The sequence below is a fragment of the Taeniopygia guttata genome, chromosome 13, assembly GCF_048771995.1.
Source record: "Taeniopygia guttata chromosome 13, bTaeGut7.mat, whole genome shotgun sequence".
NCBI classification, from domain to species: Eukaryota; Metazoa; Chordata; class Aves; order Passeriformes; family Estrildidae; genus Taeniopygia; species Taeniopygia guttata.
This window is the reverse complement of record NC_133038.1, coordinates 9,577,567-9,590,537: the sequence shown is the minus strand read 5'-3', so window position 1 is coordinate 9,590,537 and position 12,971 is coordinate 9,577,567. Positions and strand designations below refer to the sequence as shown.

Here is a 12,971-nt window from a genome sequence, read left to right as displayed (position 1 = left end):
CCAATAGTTGACTTCATGCACTGCCTCCTCCACTGATCGAGCAAAATCCCAGCACCAGCGTGGACTTCCAGCAGGGATGCTCCAGGGAGAAAGCCTCTGGCAAGACACAACCCTGCTGCACAGGAGCGACGTGGGAGGAGAGGCAAAGCCAAGCAGAGTTCAGAGTTACGGTCACCACAGAAAAATGAACCCTGGCAAAGAAATCCAGCTCCATTTCCCACTACAGGGGAAGGTTTGCTGCCCATCCCTGTCCACAGGCAGAGGAAAGGCTGCTGAGTGGTGGAAGCCCAGGCGAGTGGAGCACCTGGGGATGCCGGGGTTACCTCAAAGCCACTCCAGCAGCAGGGCGAAGAGTCAGGCCCGTGCCATGGCTGTTATGAATGAAGGTGGGAGCAGTGCAGCTAAAGATAACTTTGGGAGCAGGTACTATTAATAGCAATACTCTCAGGCTTTTGCTCGGTGCTTCCTGCGAGGCTCTGCGGGATGGAGGAGCTCTAATGGATCTGGGGATCCATTAGATCTCCCGTGCATCCCCGAGCCCAGCAGCGGGACTGATGATGCCCTCGAGGAATGGGGAGAGCAGCGGTGGCCGAGGCTGCCACCGGGCAGCGGGCAGCGGGCAGCGGGCGGGCACTGGGAGTGAGGATGCTGGCGAGGCTGCTGCCATGCCGGTTTCCATGGTGACTTCAGCACTTGGCGCGAGAAGGAGATGACGGGATCAGCCAGCGGAGTCACCGAGCGGAGCTGGCGTCCTCCGTCTGCCGTGGCCAGCGGCACAGCCCTGCCAGAGCCAGCGGCTGGCACAGGGCGCACAGCCGGCGGCCTCGGGGCATCTGGGTTTCCCTGCTGGTTTTCCTGGTGATGCAGAGCCTGTACATCCCCTCAGCTCCTCCCTGGCACCTCCAGGAAAGCTCTGTCCAGGTCCTGACCCCAACCCTGTGCTGGCCACGCAGCACACCTGGCACTGGAACACCCCCCATTCAGGTTTGTGCCCCAGGCTTTCCCCCAGCAGTGCATTTCCATTCCCGGTGGGGCTGTCTGTCACGGGGACATTTCTCTCTCTCTCAGGATTTTTCATAGAGGTGCACAGAGAGAAATGTCCCTGTGACAGCTGTTTCCCCAGCACAGGACACACATCCCTCCACATCCCAGTTTGTGGCATCGGGACCTGCTGGCACAGCCTGGTAGGATGGTACCCAGCTCCTCTCTGCAGCTGAAGGAGATGCTGCAGGCTGGGCTTGAGCTGGCACCGGGACAGCCCTGATCCTCACTGGCCCTTGGCCCCGCAGAGGCTTTCCCTGCCTTACAGGTAATCTAAGATCAAGTGCTCCAGCCAGCCGTGCCTGGCCAGACACACAGGGACACCACGGAGCACCGGGGAACCCAACACCTGCGGCATGTGGCTCCCCGGCTGGCTCGGCCTCCCCGGCCCCAAAACAGACCTCCCTGGGGACCCCAGCCCTCGCCAAGCTGCCACACGGGGCTGTGGCATTCCCAGGCTGCTGGCAGGGAGCACACAGGGCCAGGGCAGCGGGTGGGGGGCTGGGACCCCCGGCACCCTCTCCCGCCCGCGGGCAGGATCCTCACCACGCACCCTTTTATTCCAGCAGTGCAATTAGCCTTGCTGACCCCTGAAATCCTCAGCCTCTCTAAGCAGCCATGCATTAAATCCCGGATCCAAGAGTGGAAATAGACTTTGTAAAAGGCTTATGGCCCTATTTATTACATTTTACGCATGACGGGGCCGGACAGCGCGGCAGCGGCGCTGCGGCCGGCACCGGCGCTGCCCCCGCGCCAGGGCAGCCGGGCACACGGACGGGCAGGGGCGCAGAGCCTCGGCAGTGCCTGCCCCTGGGCTGGCTGTGCTGCCAGCTGAGCGCCAGGCCGGCAGGGATATCGATCCAGGTGAAAGCCAACACCGCTGCCGGGCCGGGTAACCGTATCCGCCGCACATTTGTATTCCTCGGAGCGGGGCGGGAGGGCTGCAGCCATCTGCCAGCCAGCTCGGGGATCCTGGGGACACTGCGAGCCCTCCGCACGGAGCCCACCAGCCTCCTCCTCCCCTAAACGTCCTCTGCCTTCTCCATTTCACCTGCACCCTGCCAGGCTGAACAGCACCGACCTGAGCAGGGCAGCGCCCAAACGGGACCTGCCTGCACTGAGAGCTGAGGGGACGTGGCACGGGGCTGGCAAGGTTGTCCAAGGGCACGGTGTGAAGCCAGCGTGCAGGTGTTCACTGACACATCCACGCTCTAGCCAGGTGGCTCCTGCCCCAGGGGGATGGCAGAGGAGCCAGCACACCACAGGCTGCACAGCTCTGAGCTGGGCACACAGGCATGGGCAGCAGTGGGGATGAGGTGTGCAGGGAGGCAGAGCCAAAAGCACTCCAAAAGCACCGAGGCAGTGCTCAAACAGCTGAGGGACCCTCTGCTTTCCTGCAGAAAACACAAAGCAGCTCCTGTGTGTCTCCCAGTCCCAAGGAGCCCCTGCAGCAGCCCCAGGCCAGGGAGCTGCTCTTGTGTCAGCACTGCAAAGCAGATGGGAGCAGAGGGAAACACGAGGGTGTCCTCTCCACACTGGTAAAACCAGCCAGCTGCACAGACTGCTGCAGCATGTGTCACCAAGTCCCTGGGACACCAGCACACAAACAGCCATTCCCCACGTCTTTGGAAGTGGCACACGGCACCCTCATTGCAGGGCAGTTGGAAATGCTGCCAGACAAAAGCAAAGGTCACCCTGGGCACCTCTGAGAAACTCAGCTCCCCTCAGTGCTTGGTGCAAGGTGCAAGCCTGGCTGATGCCAGGGGGTGCATGAGAGCCCCCCTACGCCACATGGTCAGATCTCTTGTGCTCATCCACAGGCAAAGGGCTCTGGTGTGTGTGAAGAAGCAGAAGTGGGTCCACGGGATGCACACAGTGCCCAGACTCTGCTAACACCTGCATCTCAGAGAAGTGGCAGGCCCTGAATGCCCATGGACATCCCTGGCAAAGGGAAATGCCACCTCAGCTTGGCATTTCAAATGCTTGGTTCCACACCTTTCCCTAAAGGGGCACCTTACCTGAGGTGCACCTACGGGCAGAAGGACCCTTGCACTTCCCTGCCTTTCCTCCCAGTGCCACGTTGTGGGAGTGCTTCATCTCCAGCAGCCCTCACTGATCACCCTGAGGTGCTGCAGCCCCACGGGGCCCTTTGGCAGGGCTGGATGTGGAGGTTTCACCCCATAGCTCAGCTCTGTTTCAGTGCTTTGGAGAACAGATCCTCCCTGCAAGGGGAAGTGATGGCACAAAAGCAAACAGCTCTGTTTGGGCACAGAAGGGCCCTGGCCTCAAAAGGCATCGAGACATTTAGAAAAACCCCTGCAGTCCACATCTCCACAGGTTTGTGCTTCTCAACCTGGTCACTGTGTGAGCTCCCTGCTGACCCAGAACCCTGCAAGCCCACCCTGATAATGGCAAGGGGAATAATCCCCCCAGGCCCCACTGGGTGAGGTTCAAACTCCCCATAACACCCGTGCACAAAGGTCCCCCCGCCAGGGCACTTGCAGGCTAATCCTCCCTCTGGAGCAGCTGCTATATTTAGGTATCTAAATGAGACAGAGTGGCTCTTTCCAAAAAAGAGTTCGTTTGGGTTACATAAATACAGAGAGAAACTTGAAAGCTGTATTTCCAGGTCCTTGCACTGCCATAAGTGAGCGGCAGAGATGAGGACAGTCTCCCCCTGATAATCTGCCTTTCATGTATTTTTGACTCAGCTGGATGTGCAGACTGGTTTCCAGCTCCTCTGGGCAGATGGGCAGCAGGCACTGGTGGACACTGAGGTGGACACTGAGAGGAGGCAGCCAGGGCAAGCAGACCCTCAGTTCTCCCCACGGAAACCACTCTGCATCCCAGATGCCCTGGCAGAGGAATGGAGAAGCCAGCACTGCAGGCAGGCTGGGCAGCACCACTCAAAGCATGGGCAGGAGGAGCCAAAAGAGTAAAGGAAGTGAGCAGCTCCAGCCCTTTTCATCCATGCTGTCCCCACATCCCCTCCATGACATCCCAACATCCTTCCTGCTGCATTCACTTCCACACCCCGGAGCCTCTGGTCCCATGGAGGATTCCCAAGGGAATGTCCTGCCCGTCCATCACAGCTCACCCCAAGCTCCAGGGGCTGCTCCCCAGTTCAGCTGCTGGGGTGGGTTGGGGGGGTGGGCACCAGCAAAGCGGCGTCCCCCCAGAGCTGGGTGGCAACATGTACCATGAGGGTGTCTGGGGACACGGGCCACGTGCTTTCATTTTCAAAATATATATAAATAGACATACTTATTCCTTCCTTCTTAAAAGGACACGGCAACAAGGGAAAAAAAAAAAGGCAGCTCAAATACCATCCAACCTTTCAGCCTGAGAAAACCACACAGTTCTCACAGGCTTGAGTTCTGTTACCTGGGAAATGGGTTCTAGCACGCAAAACCCGCATGCGCCAGCCTCCCTGTGGGGCCCACACAGAAACAGAAACTTCCTTTTTAAGAAAAAAAATTGTGATTTTTTTTTTTCTTTTCATTATCAGCACGGCTTGGTCGTGACTGTGCACAAGCCTGCTGGAAAGGAGAAACGATGCTGGTGGTTTAAATCTCCAGCTGTGCAGAGCTCTGGGGTTGATGCTGTTGGAGGGGAGGTTTGAAAATCCTCCTGCCATTAAAATGCAGGAAGGTGGCCCTGAGCCACACACACCTGGCACAGGCAGAGCCACAGATCCCCCAGCCCAGGGCAAAGGGAAGCAACTCAGCAGCCTTGGTTTGCAGGGAGCCAACAGGAATGCAAAGTTTAATTAGCTGGAAGCCGTGGAAGTTGCAAACATTTGCAGCGAGGCAGGGAAAGTGCCAAGAAATCAGGACTGAAGCTGGACAAAGTTCATCCCCGCCGTGCTGGTGCCCGGTGAGCAGCCTGTGCGTGGCAGGAGCAGGCTGGCAGCTCATCTGGCATGAACCAAGGTGAGCCCCTGGCCAGCTCTGCCTGCAAGCCCTGACCCCACACTCAGGAATGGGATCTGCCCTGCTCCCAGCCAGGAGTGTGGGTTCTGCCTGGCAGCACACCTGGGGCAAAGGACCACGGCCACCAGCTCTGTGCCCACCGTGCTGGCAGAGGGATTAACCTCTGCAGGGCAAAGAGAGCCAGAGCCTGGCCCTGCTGCATCCTTCCAGGAGAGCTGTGAGTGCCATGTTTGTCACCTCCAGCTCCTCGCTGTCACCCTGACACGTGCACAGCCGGTCTCGGGGTGACCAGTGCTGGTCTCAGCTCCAACCCAGCCCCACTGCAGCCCAGTCCTGCGTGCATGCAAGGGGTCATGGCAGTCTCCCCAACACCCTGCAGCTACAGATGCACTTTCTTCATGAAATAATAATAACGCGACTCCCTCCTACCTAGGAACTTGGCGAAAAAAACGCAAGAAAAATGCTCAGCAAAAATGCTGCACCCCCAGGGACAGCTGGGGCTGCTCCAGCCGTGGGTCACCTCGTGGCAGGACAGCCAGGTCCCCAGCTGTCACTTGTGAAAGCCACATCACCCCTCGCAGGGCGCAGGAGGGAGGAGAACAAACATGAAGAGAGGCAGCTGGGCTTCCTTCCATCCCCAGGCTGCCCCAGCTCGGCCCGCAGCCCCGGCCAGGACACTCAGCCCTCGCCACAGGATTTCCTTGCTCTTGACGTCCATGAAAATTAGGAAATGAGGGTTCCTCGGGGAATAGGTGTGGAAGGCAGCTTTTGGCAGCGGGGTGAAAGGATGACACTTCCCACACCGCTCCCCCCATGTGCCGGGGACAAAGCGCGTCCTGCAGCCTCCCCGGACAAAGCGGGCAGCAGAAGTGACAGCAGTGGTGGCTGCTGCTCTCTGAGCCAAACTGGAGCAAAATGAAACAGGAACCGAGGGGCCTGGCCTTGGCTGTCTCAGCAGAGGGGCTGTGGTGCTGCCCCGGCCACAGGAAGAATTCAGAAAATGCATCTCAGTAAAGATATGCTGCTGCCCTGCAACTGTAGTCCCTGCAAGAGCTGGAGGCGCCACCTCAGCACAAAAACATCCATATAAAGCATGTACTGCTCATCCCAGGGGAGGGGAGAAGTGTCACATCAGCCCTCCATGGGCTCTCCAGCCTTTGTCCCCATCTGGGTGGGCAAGGGGGCCATGGGGACAGAGGGGACACAGATGGAAAAAGCTCCTGGCACAGGAGACATAGATGTTAAAAGCTCCTGGCACTTTTCAGCATCATTGTGGTCCCTCCAGGGAAGCTCCTGGTGCTGGGGTGCCCAGCCAGCTCCCAGTGCCTGCAGGCTTTGCCTCAGGACACTGGGATGTGAGATAAGGAAAGTATTTTCCCTAAGCCCCACATTGATGCCCGGAGCAGGCAGAGATCAAAGGTTACTCTGGCTACTGTGTCCCCAGGGCTGCCACAGCCTGTCCACATCCCCCACCAGCAGAGACCACCACACTTGCCACATGAACGACCCCTCCCCCGGGAGGTTTCCAGATCTTCCAGGGCCAAAGGAGATTTCCAGCTTTTACTTTTCCCTGTGTTAATTCAGAAGTGAACTGGTTTAACGCAGCAGCTCGGCCTTGGCTGTTGCCTCCACGTGGGGAAGTGCAGCCAGACGGGGCTGCATGAGGACAGGGCTGTGCAAAGTCCTCCGGCATTTCTTGGAAGCTCCCGTTATTGATAGAAAAAGGTAAAATAAACCCAACCGCCATAAATAAATAAATAATAGTTTGTAAGCCAGAGTTCAGGAAAAGTGCTGAAAAGCAGAACGGCCGAGCGATAAGGGAAGGGAAACACATTGGCTGGATCATCACCCAGTGCCCACGGTGCCCGTGTCCCTGGAAATAGGTCACTACCTCACCTGACCACCCGCCCCATTAACTTCAACCTTTAGTCCCTGGCTCCTTACTACAAGCACAGGCATCTCAAAGCATCCTTGTCCAGGCGAGCGGCGGCTCTGCAGGCAGCAGGACTGGGATCCTTCCACACCTATTCCCAGGCTGTGGGCAGGGGCTGCCTGGGCAGCCGGAGCCCACACGGCTGGGAGCTCCGGGTCCGAGATCCCTCCTGCTAAATCACTTCAGGCTGCCAAGCAGTCACGAGAAATATAAGCCCGCGCCGGGTTGCCATGGAGCAGGGCTCAGCTGCGGGAGCCTGAAGCCGATTCCTCCGGCAAACGCGTCTGCGGCCCAGGCCCTGCCAGGCCTCGCCAGCGGCTGCCACACGCCTGGTCCTGGTGGAGCTCTTCCCTTCCCCGACACAGCCAGAGCTGCAGAGCCCCACAGGGACGCTGCCTGGCCACGGTGACACCATGGGCACGCAGAAGTGTTGGCTTCGGTGGTGGCATTTGGCAGCAGCAGCAGCAGCAGCACAGACGGGCCCTGCACAATGGCGCTGTCCCAGCCCAGTGATGTCCCCAAGCTGACATGCTGCTGGCACATGCTGGCCAGGGGGAATGACGTCCTTCACGGGATCACAGAATTGTTTGGGTTGGGAGAGACTTTAGAGCTCATCTATTCCACCCCCTGTCATGGGCAGGGATGCCTTCCAGCCTGGCCTTGGACACTTCCAGGGATCCAGGGACAGCCACAGGTTCTTCAAGCACCCTGTGCCAGGGCTGCCCCACCTTCACAAGGATTTTTTCCTAGTATCTCCTGTAACCCCACTCTCTGTCAGTTTGAGTCCATTCTCCTTGTCCCACCACTACAGCACTGCAGCTCCCATACCCTGCCACAGCCCCCAGCCCCACCAAAGGGGATCTCAGAGCCTGGTGGGCTCCTGCCCTTGGCACCACAACAAACCATCTGCCAGGAGCCAGCCTGTGGCATCCCTGTCCCCAGCCCTACACCACAGACATGGGACCCATTCCCCAAAAATAGGAGTTTGGTGTTGGAAGGGGCATTCCCAGAGCATTTTTAATTAGGCAACCAACCGTGCCAAAGAGCTCGTGTAAGTGGAGTTCCTCCCTACAAAAAGGCTTTTGACATTGGAAAGGTTAATGTGAGAGAGATCCCTCTCCCTCACAAAGCTCCCTTTGCTGGAGGCCCTTGTTGAGCCCTTAATTATTCACCTGTTGGAGAGGTGCCTTTCCATTACGGCATGAGAGCGGGGCAGGGATGTGCAGGCAGGCAGGTGGGGGGAAACCCCGGTGTGGGGCACCCCTGGCGTGGGGGACACGGGTCAGAATCCCGGGGGGAAGGCAGGCAGGTGTGGGGGGAGGCTGTGAGGGGCAGGTTGCAGCCCAGCCCTCCTTCTCCCTCGGCTGCTGCCGGCTGCTGTCTCTCTCTCCTGGCTCAGCTCAGACTCTGCTGTGCTCACCAGCCTCCGCAGCCTCTGCTGTGCTGGGGACAGCCACCAGCACCCCCAGCTCCAGCACGGTGACAGCCACCAGGACACAGCCACCCTTCAGCCTCCTCCAGCCCTGCCACTGCAGCAGCCCTTCGACCCACGCTGCAGCAATGCAGCTGAGGATGCATTTTGCACAGGCCCTCAGGCTGTCCATTGTCCAAGCCCACCCCAAATCTTCGAGAGAAAAGCCACACAAAAAGCAGGATATTGGGCAGCTCAGCGAGGACTATCAGAAATTAGAGATGCATCCCCACTTCAGCACTAGAAATGCCAACCCAGCGCGGGCTCGCTGTGCCTCCTGCACTCATCGATGGATTAAGCTGTTAGCAGGAGGCTGGGAAGTTAAAGAGGGAATATTGTATTTCAGTTCATGTGATCTTTAAACATCCCTCTGAGAAGCAGCCTGGGTTTTTTTTTATTATTTTTCCCCCCCCACTGCTGCACTTTGTTTGGGGTTTTTTTAAACGAATTGAAGCCGTTAGAGCCACAGTGCTCCAGCCTCTCGCAGGGATGCTGAGAGCTGCTCCGTGGTGCTCTCAGCAGAGCTGCCTGGCTGGCACTTCCCAGCGCCTGGTGCCAGCAGATGAACCAGCTACAACCAGCTTCATACCTCTGAGCAGCAGAGTTGCACAAAATGGATTAAGCAGGCCCAGAAATGACACATTTTGAGGCGCAGCAGAACAAAATCACTTTTTTTGTTGTTGTTGGGGAAAAAAAAGAAGAAAAAAAGGGGAAAAAAATTAAAGAAATAAAAAAGGAGTTGGCAGGAGAAAGGCAGATATCAAGTGAAAAACCCTGACTTTCTTTCTGTAGCAATGCAGGTAGCACGTGAATCATCGCTGTCCTCGATATGTAAATAGAGGTTAGCTGGCACCCTCAGCACAAACCCTTATGAATAAGGGACTGATGCAGATACCCCTGTCAGACCTTCCCTGTGCATCTCCCCGAGAGCCTTGCTCAGGATTCCTCCCCTGGAGAGGAAGGGATCACCTGGCACCTGCACCAACTGCGCCTTTCTCCAAACCTCCTGCAAAAGCAGGACGGGGAGAAGCACGGGTGAGAGAGAGCAGGAGAGTCCCAATTCCTCAAAATTTCCACGAAGGCAAGGGCCGCTATTCATCATCCCGTGGCCTCCTGACAGCGCAGCCTCTCAGGATGATCTGCTCCGGTGCTGGGGCGCGGGGGTCTTGGGGGGAGCAGCTTTGGGGCTCCCCGGAGGAGTCCGTAACCCAGTTGTAAGCACAGCTCGTACAGTAGTAATGGGGAGAGACGTCAGAGCCAGCCCGGCCCGCCTCCCGCTCCCAGTTAGAAGGCAGCATGTGACAGAGCCAGGGCTGGAGCCTTCCCCCGTTTCATCAGAGGTTAAGGTACAAGCACAACACATGCTTACAACTTCAGGCGGTTCTTAAGCAAAGGTATGCAAATCATAGCTGGGGGGGGGGGGTGTGTGCTGGTTTTCCTTCCTTTTTCAGTCTTCTCTTTTTCTTTTCTTCCCATCGCAGCCCTGAGCCCCTCAGCGCACGTGGGGACAGAAGAGGAAATGGAATTATCGAAAGCAGGCACCGGACGGGAGAGCACAGAGGGGCTGCACGGGAGCTGCAGCGAGCTGCAACGCTGCCCTGGCTGCTCCTCTCCTCCCACACCTGCAGATTTCAGAGCAGCGCTACCTGTGCTGCTCCCTCCAGGAGAGAGCACGCCGGGGACAGGGAGAGAAAACAGGGGACACAGCCAACTACGTTTCATCAACATTGTCTCCTTTCAGCACAGGCCATTTCACAGTTCCAAATTTTCCAGGGAAACGTTCACAACATGGTGGGCTTGCACCAGGGAGGGATGACAATTTGTAGGATTTTTGTTTTCCCCTTCCCTTAGCAGTCGCTTTTTTGAATAAGATTTTTAAATTGGCACATCAAATGCTGACCAAAAAGCAAAGAAAAAGAGAAACAAGGCTCCAGGCACGTGCTGCAACCATAAGGGCTTTTCATGTCATGGTTAACACACGGAGAACAGGAGGGTTATTAAAGGGAAGCGGAGCCAGGAACTTTCACCTGCTCAGGGAGCAATGGTGCTGGTGGGAGCTGCACCTTTCAGCTGTACTTCCAGGGGATGGCATCCCACACCCGCAGCCCACTCGAGGGACAGCGTCCCACACAGCCAGCCTCTCCTCTCCTCCAAGCCGACGGCTCCCTCAGCAATAACAAAATGGAAAAAAACCCACGAAGTGCTTACAAAATCTCGGCCCGCTTCTCACCTTTCCCGACCCTGCTGCCGGAATCAACCTGTCAGCAGCTCTTGGTTAAGAAGCCAGGCTGCCTCCCCCCTGCTCCGCCGCCCGGTCCGTGCCAAGCCGGAGCGCTCTGGCGCTGGTGCAGGCGGGCAGAGGTGCCGGGACTACATCAATCTGGCTGGTGGCAAGCCCTGCCTGGCTCTGTCTGGCACACGCACCGCGGGCAAATCTCATTTAGCAGCTCTCCAGCCCTTGTTTGTTTTGAACCCAAAGCGGCGGCAGGATCAGCCCCCGGTGCTGCTCCCCGCAAACACAAACGCTCCTGGCTGTTTGCAATCGCGGGGCTGAAGTGGTGAGAGAGCAAGGGTTGGGATGAATGCGCCCGCTTCACAATCAGAGATATTTTGTAATCCGTGGTTATGAAAGGGAAGGGTCGGGGGGGATGATAAATAACTACAGAAAACTCTTCCCACTTGCAGCAGCCTCATGGAGCCGACTGCGAAATGCGCGGCAGTGCTCGGGCTCAGCCCCGGCTCCGGCTCCTGCCCGCTTTATTGTATAGCGCCTCTCTTGCAGCCCCCAAAATGGAAAAGCATGCGAGCCCTATAGCCAGCACGGCTCGCTCTCGTGATCCCGCCGGAGCTGCCAAGGAGCCTTAATCTGATTTTAATACCCAGCTCCGTCCAAAACACAGCCCATCCACATTTCGGAGCCGGCGACTCGCAGCACCGAGACCCCTGTCGCTGTCGCACCCCCCCTCCCCGAACCTCCATCCCCCAAGATCCCAGCCCGTATGCGTGGAATTGACGCTCGGCATGACTCATCCCACAGCCCGGCTCCATCAGCCCCCACCGCGCAGCCCCCTGCGGAACCCCCCCCAGCACCGCGCCGCCCCCTCCCCACCTTTGGGGGAGCCCTAACAACCGCGGGGGGGTCGCTCTGCACCGAAACCCATCGACCCATCAACTTGTCCCCTCTCCCCCCACATTCCCGGCCGACGGGGGGATGCGGGGGGGCGCGGGAGTCCACGTGCGAGTGGTGCTGAAAGCTCCGGCGGGGCTGCGGGGCTGCGGCCGCCCGGGAGCCCCGGGAGGGGCGCGCACAGCCCCGCGGGCGGCTCCGCAGCGGCGGGGAGAACGGGACCGCCGCACCGCCCGGGGCACCCGGGACCAACCGGGCCCCTCAGCCCCGCTCCGGCAGCAGCGGCTCTTCCCCGGGGTGCCCCGGCAAGCGGAGCGGGGGGGTCCGTCCGTTCCCCCCCTCCGGCCGCAGCGCTCCGGGGAGCCGCGCAGCAGAGCCCCCCCAGCCGCGCCGCCTACCTGGCTGTCAGCTAGGTAACTGAAGACGAAGGAGGAGAGATCCTCGTCGAGCAGAGAGCTGCAATCCGGCCCCGGCTCCGCCATCTTCCACCTCCGGCTGGGGCTGAGCACCGAGCATGCAGCAGGCGCGGCGGCGGGACCGGGCGGCCGGCGGGGCGGGGAGCGCGGAGCGCCGGGGCGGAGCCGCCCGCAGCCCCCGCCCGCAGCGGCTGCGGAGCCGCGCTCCGGGGGGATGGAGCGCTGCGAGGGAGCGCCCCGGGGGCTTTGCGGACACCGCTTTGTGTGTGCCACTTGGAAGTGGCACCCCGTCAAACCGGCGGTGTCCCCCGCTGCCGAGGCACGGCCCCCGGGTGGCTCCGGGTTTAGATGTGTAAGCGCTGGGTGTACATCTAGACCAGGGGTACATCCAGGCTCTCTCTGGGGCTTTTAAAAGTGCCGTGTAGTTCCTGCTGGAGAGCCTTCCCCAGGGACACGCACCCACAGAGGGAACCCGCTTTGAGCAGTGCCCCTGCACACACCTTCTCGCCAGTGTTTAAAAGTGGGAGCACCCGGCAGCGCCAGGCAGCTCTCAGCAGTCCCCAGATCACCCCATGTGGAGATACAGAAACCCTGAGAGCCGCAGTTGGGCCAGGGGTCACTTCCAGGCTCGGTGGGTCTGCACTGAAATGGGACCAGGGGACTGCAGTAAAGAGTAGAAAGGAGCAAAAGATCTTCTGATTTTCCTTGTTTTCTTTTCGGCTGCGGCTGCGAGCATCTTGATGTCACGCACGTCATCTTTTTGTCTGGGGTTTTGAGGCGTATCCTAAAAGCCCTTTCAGAAATAATTAATGATGGGACCAAAAATCTCATGAATGTTCTGTTTACCTACCCGTAGCAATTATATGGGAAAGAGCAGGGCTTGGCACTGCAGTCTGAATTAGCTGCTACACAACCAACCAAGTGGCAACACCTGCAGCCTAATGGCTCCAAATCCTTGATTCCCCTCAGGCTGCCTAGACAGGCCTGCAGGGTCACTGTTAAGAGCTGATGGAGCAAAGTGGTGTGGAGCTATCAGGGTGGGGAGCTCTGT

The 12,971-nt window shown here is 58.7% G+C and overlaps 1 protein-coding gene across 1 annotated transcript in view; it reads right to left on the bottom strand.

The window, feature by feature from the left end:
- PPARGC1B (PPARG coactivator 1 beta) overlaps positions 1-12,086 on the bottom strand; it is a 46,150-nt gene extending 34,064 nt beyond the window's left edge. The window contains exon 1 of the mRNA XM_030283730.4: positions 11,903-12,086. Within this exon, the coding sequence (XP_030139590.4) occupies positions 11,903-11,986 (84 nt within the window). The 5' untranslated portion in view covers positions 11,987-12,086. The remainder of the gene's footprint in view (positions 1-11,902) is intronic.
- Positions 12,087-12,971: the final 885 nt, after the last annotated feature.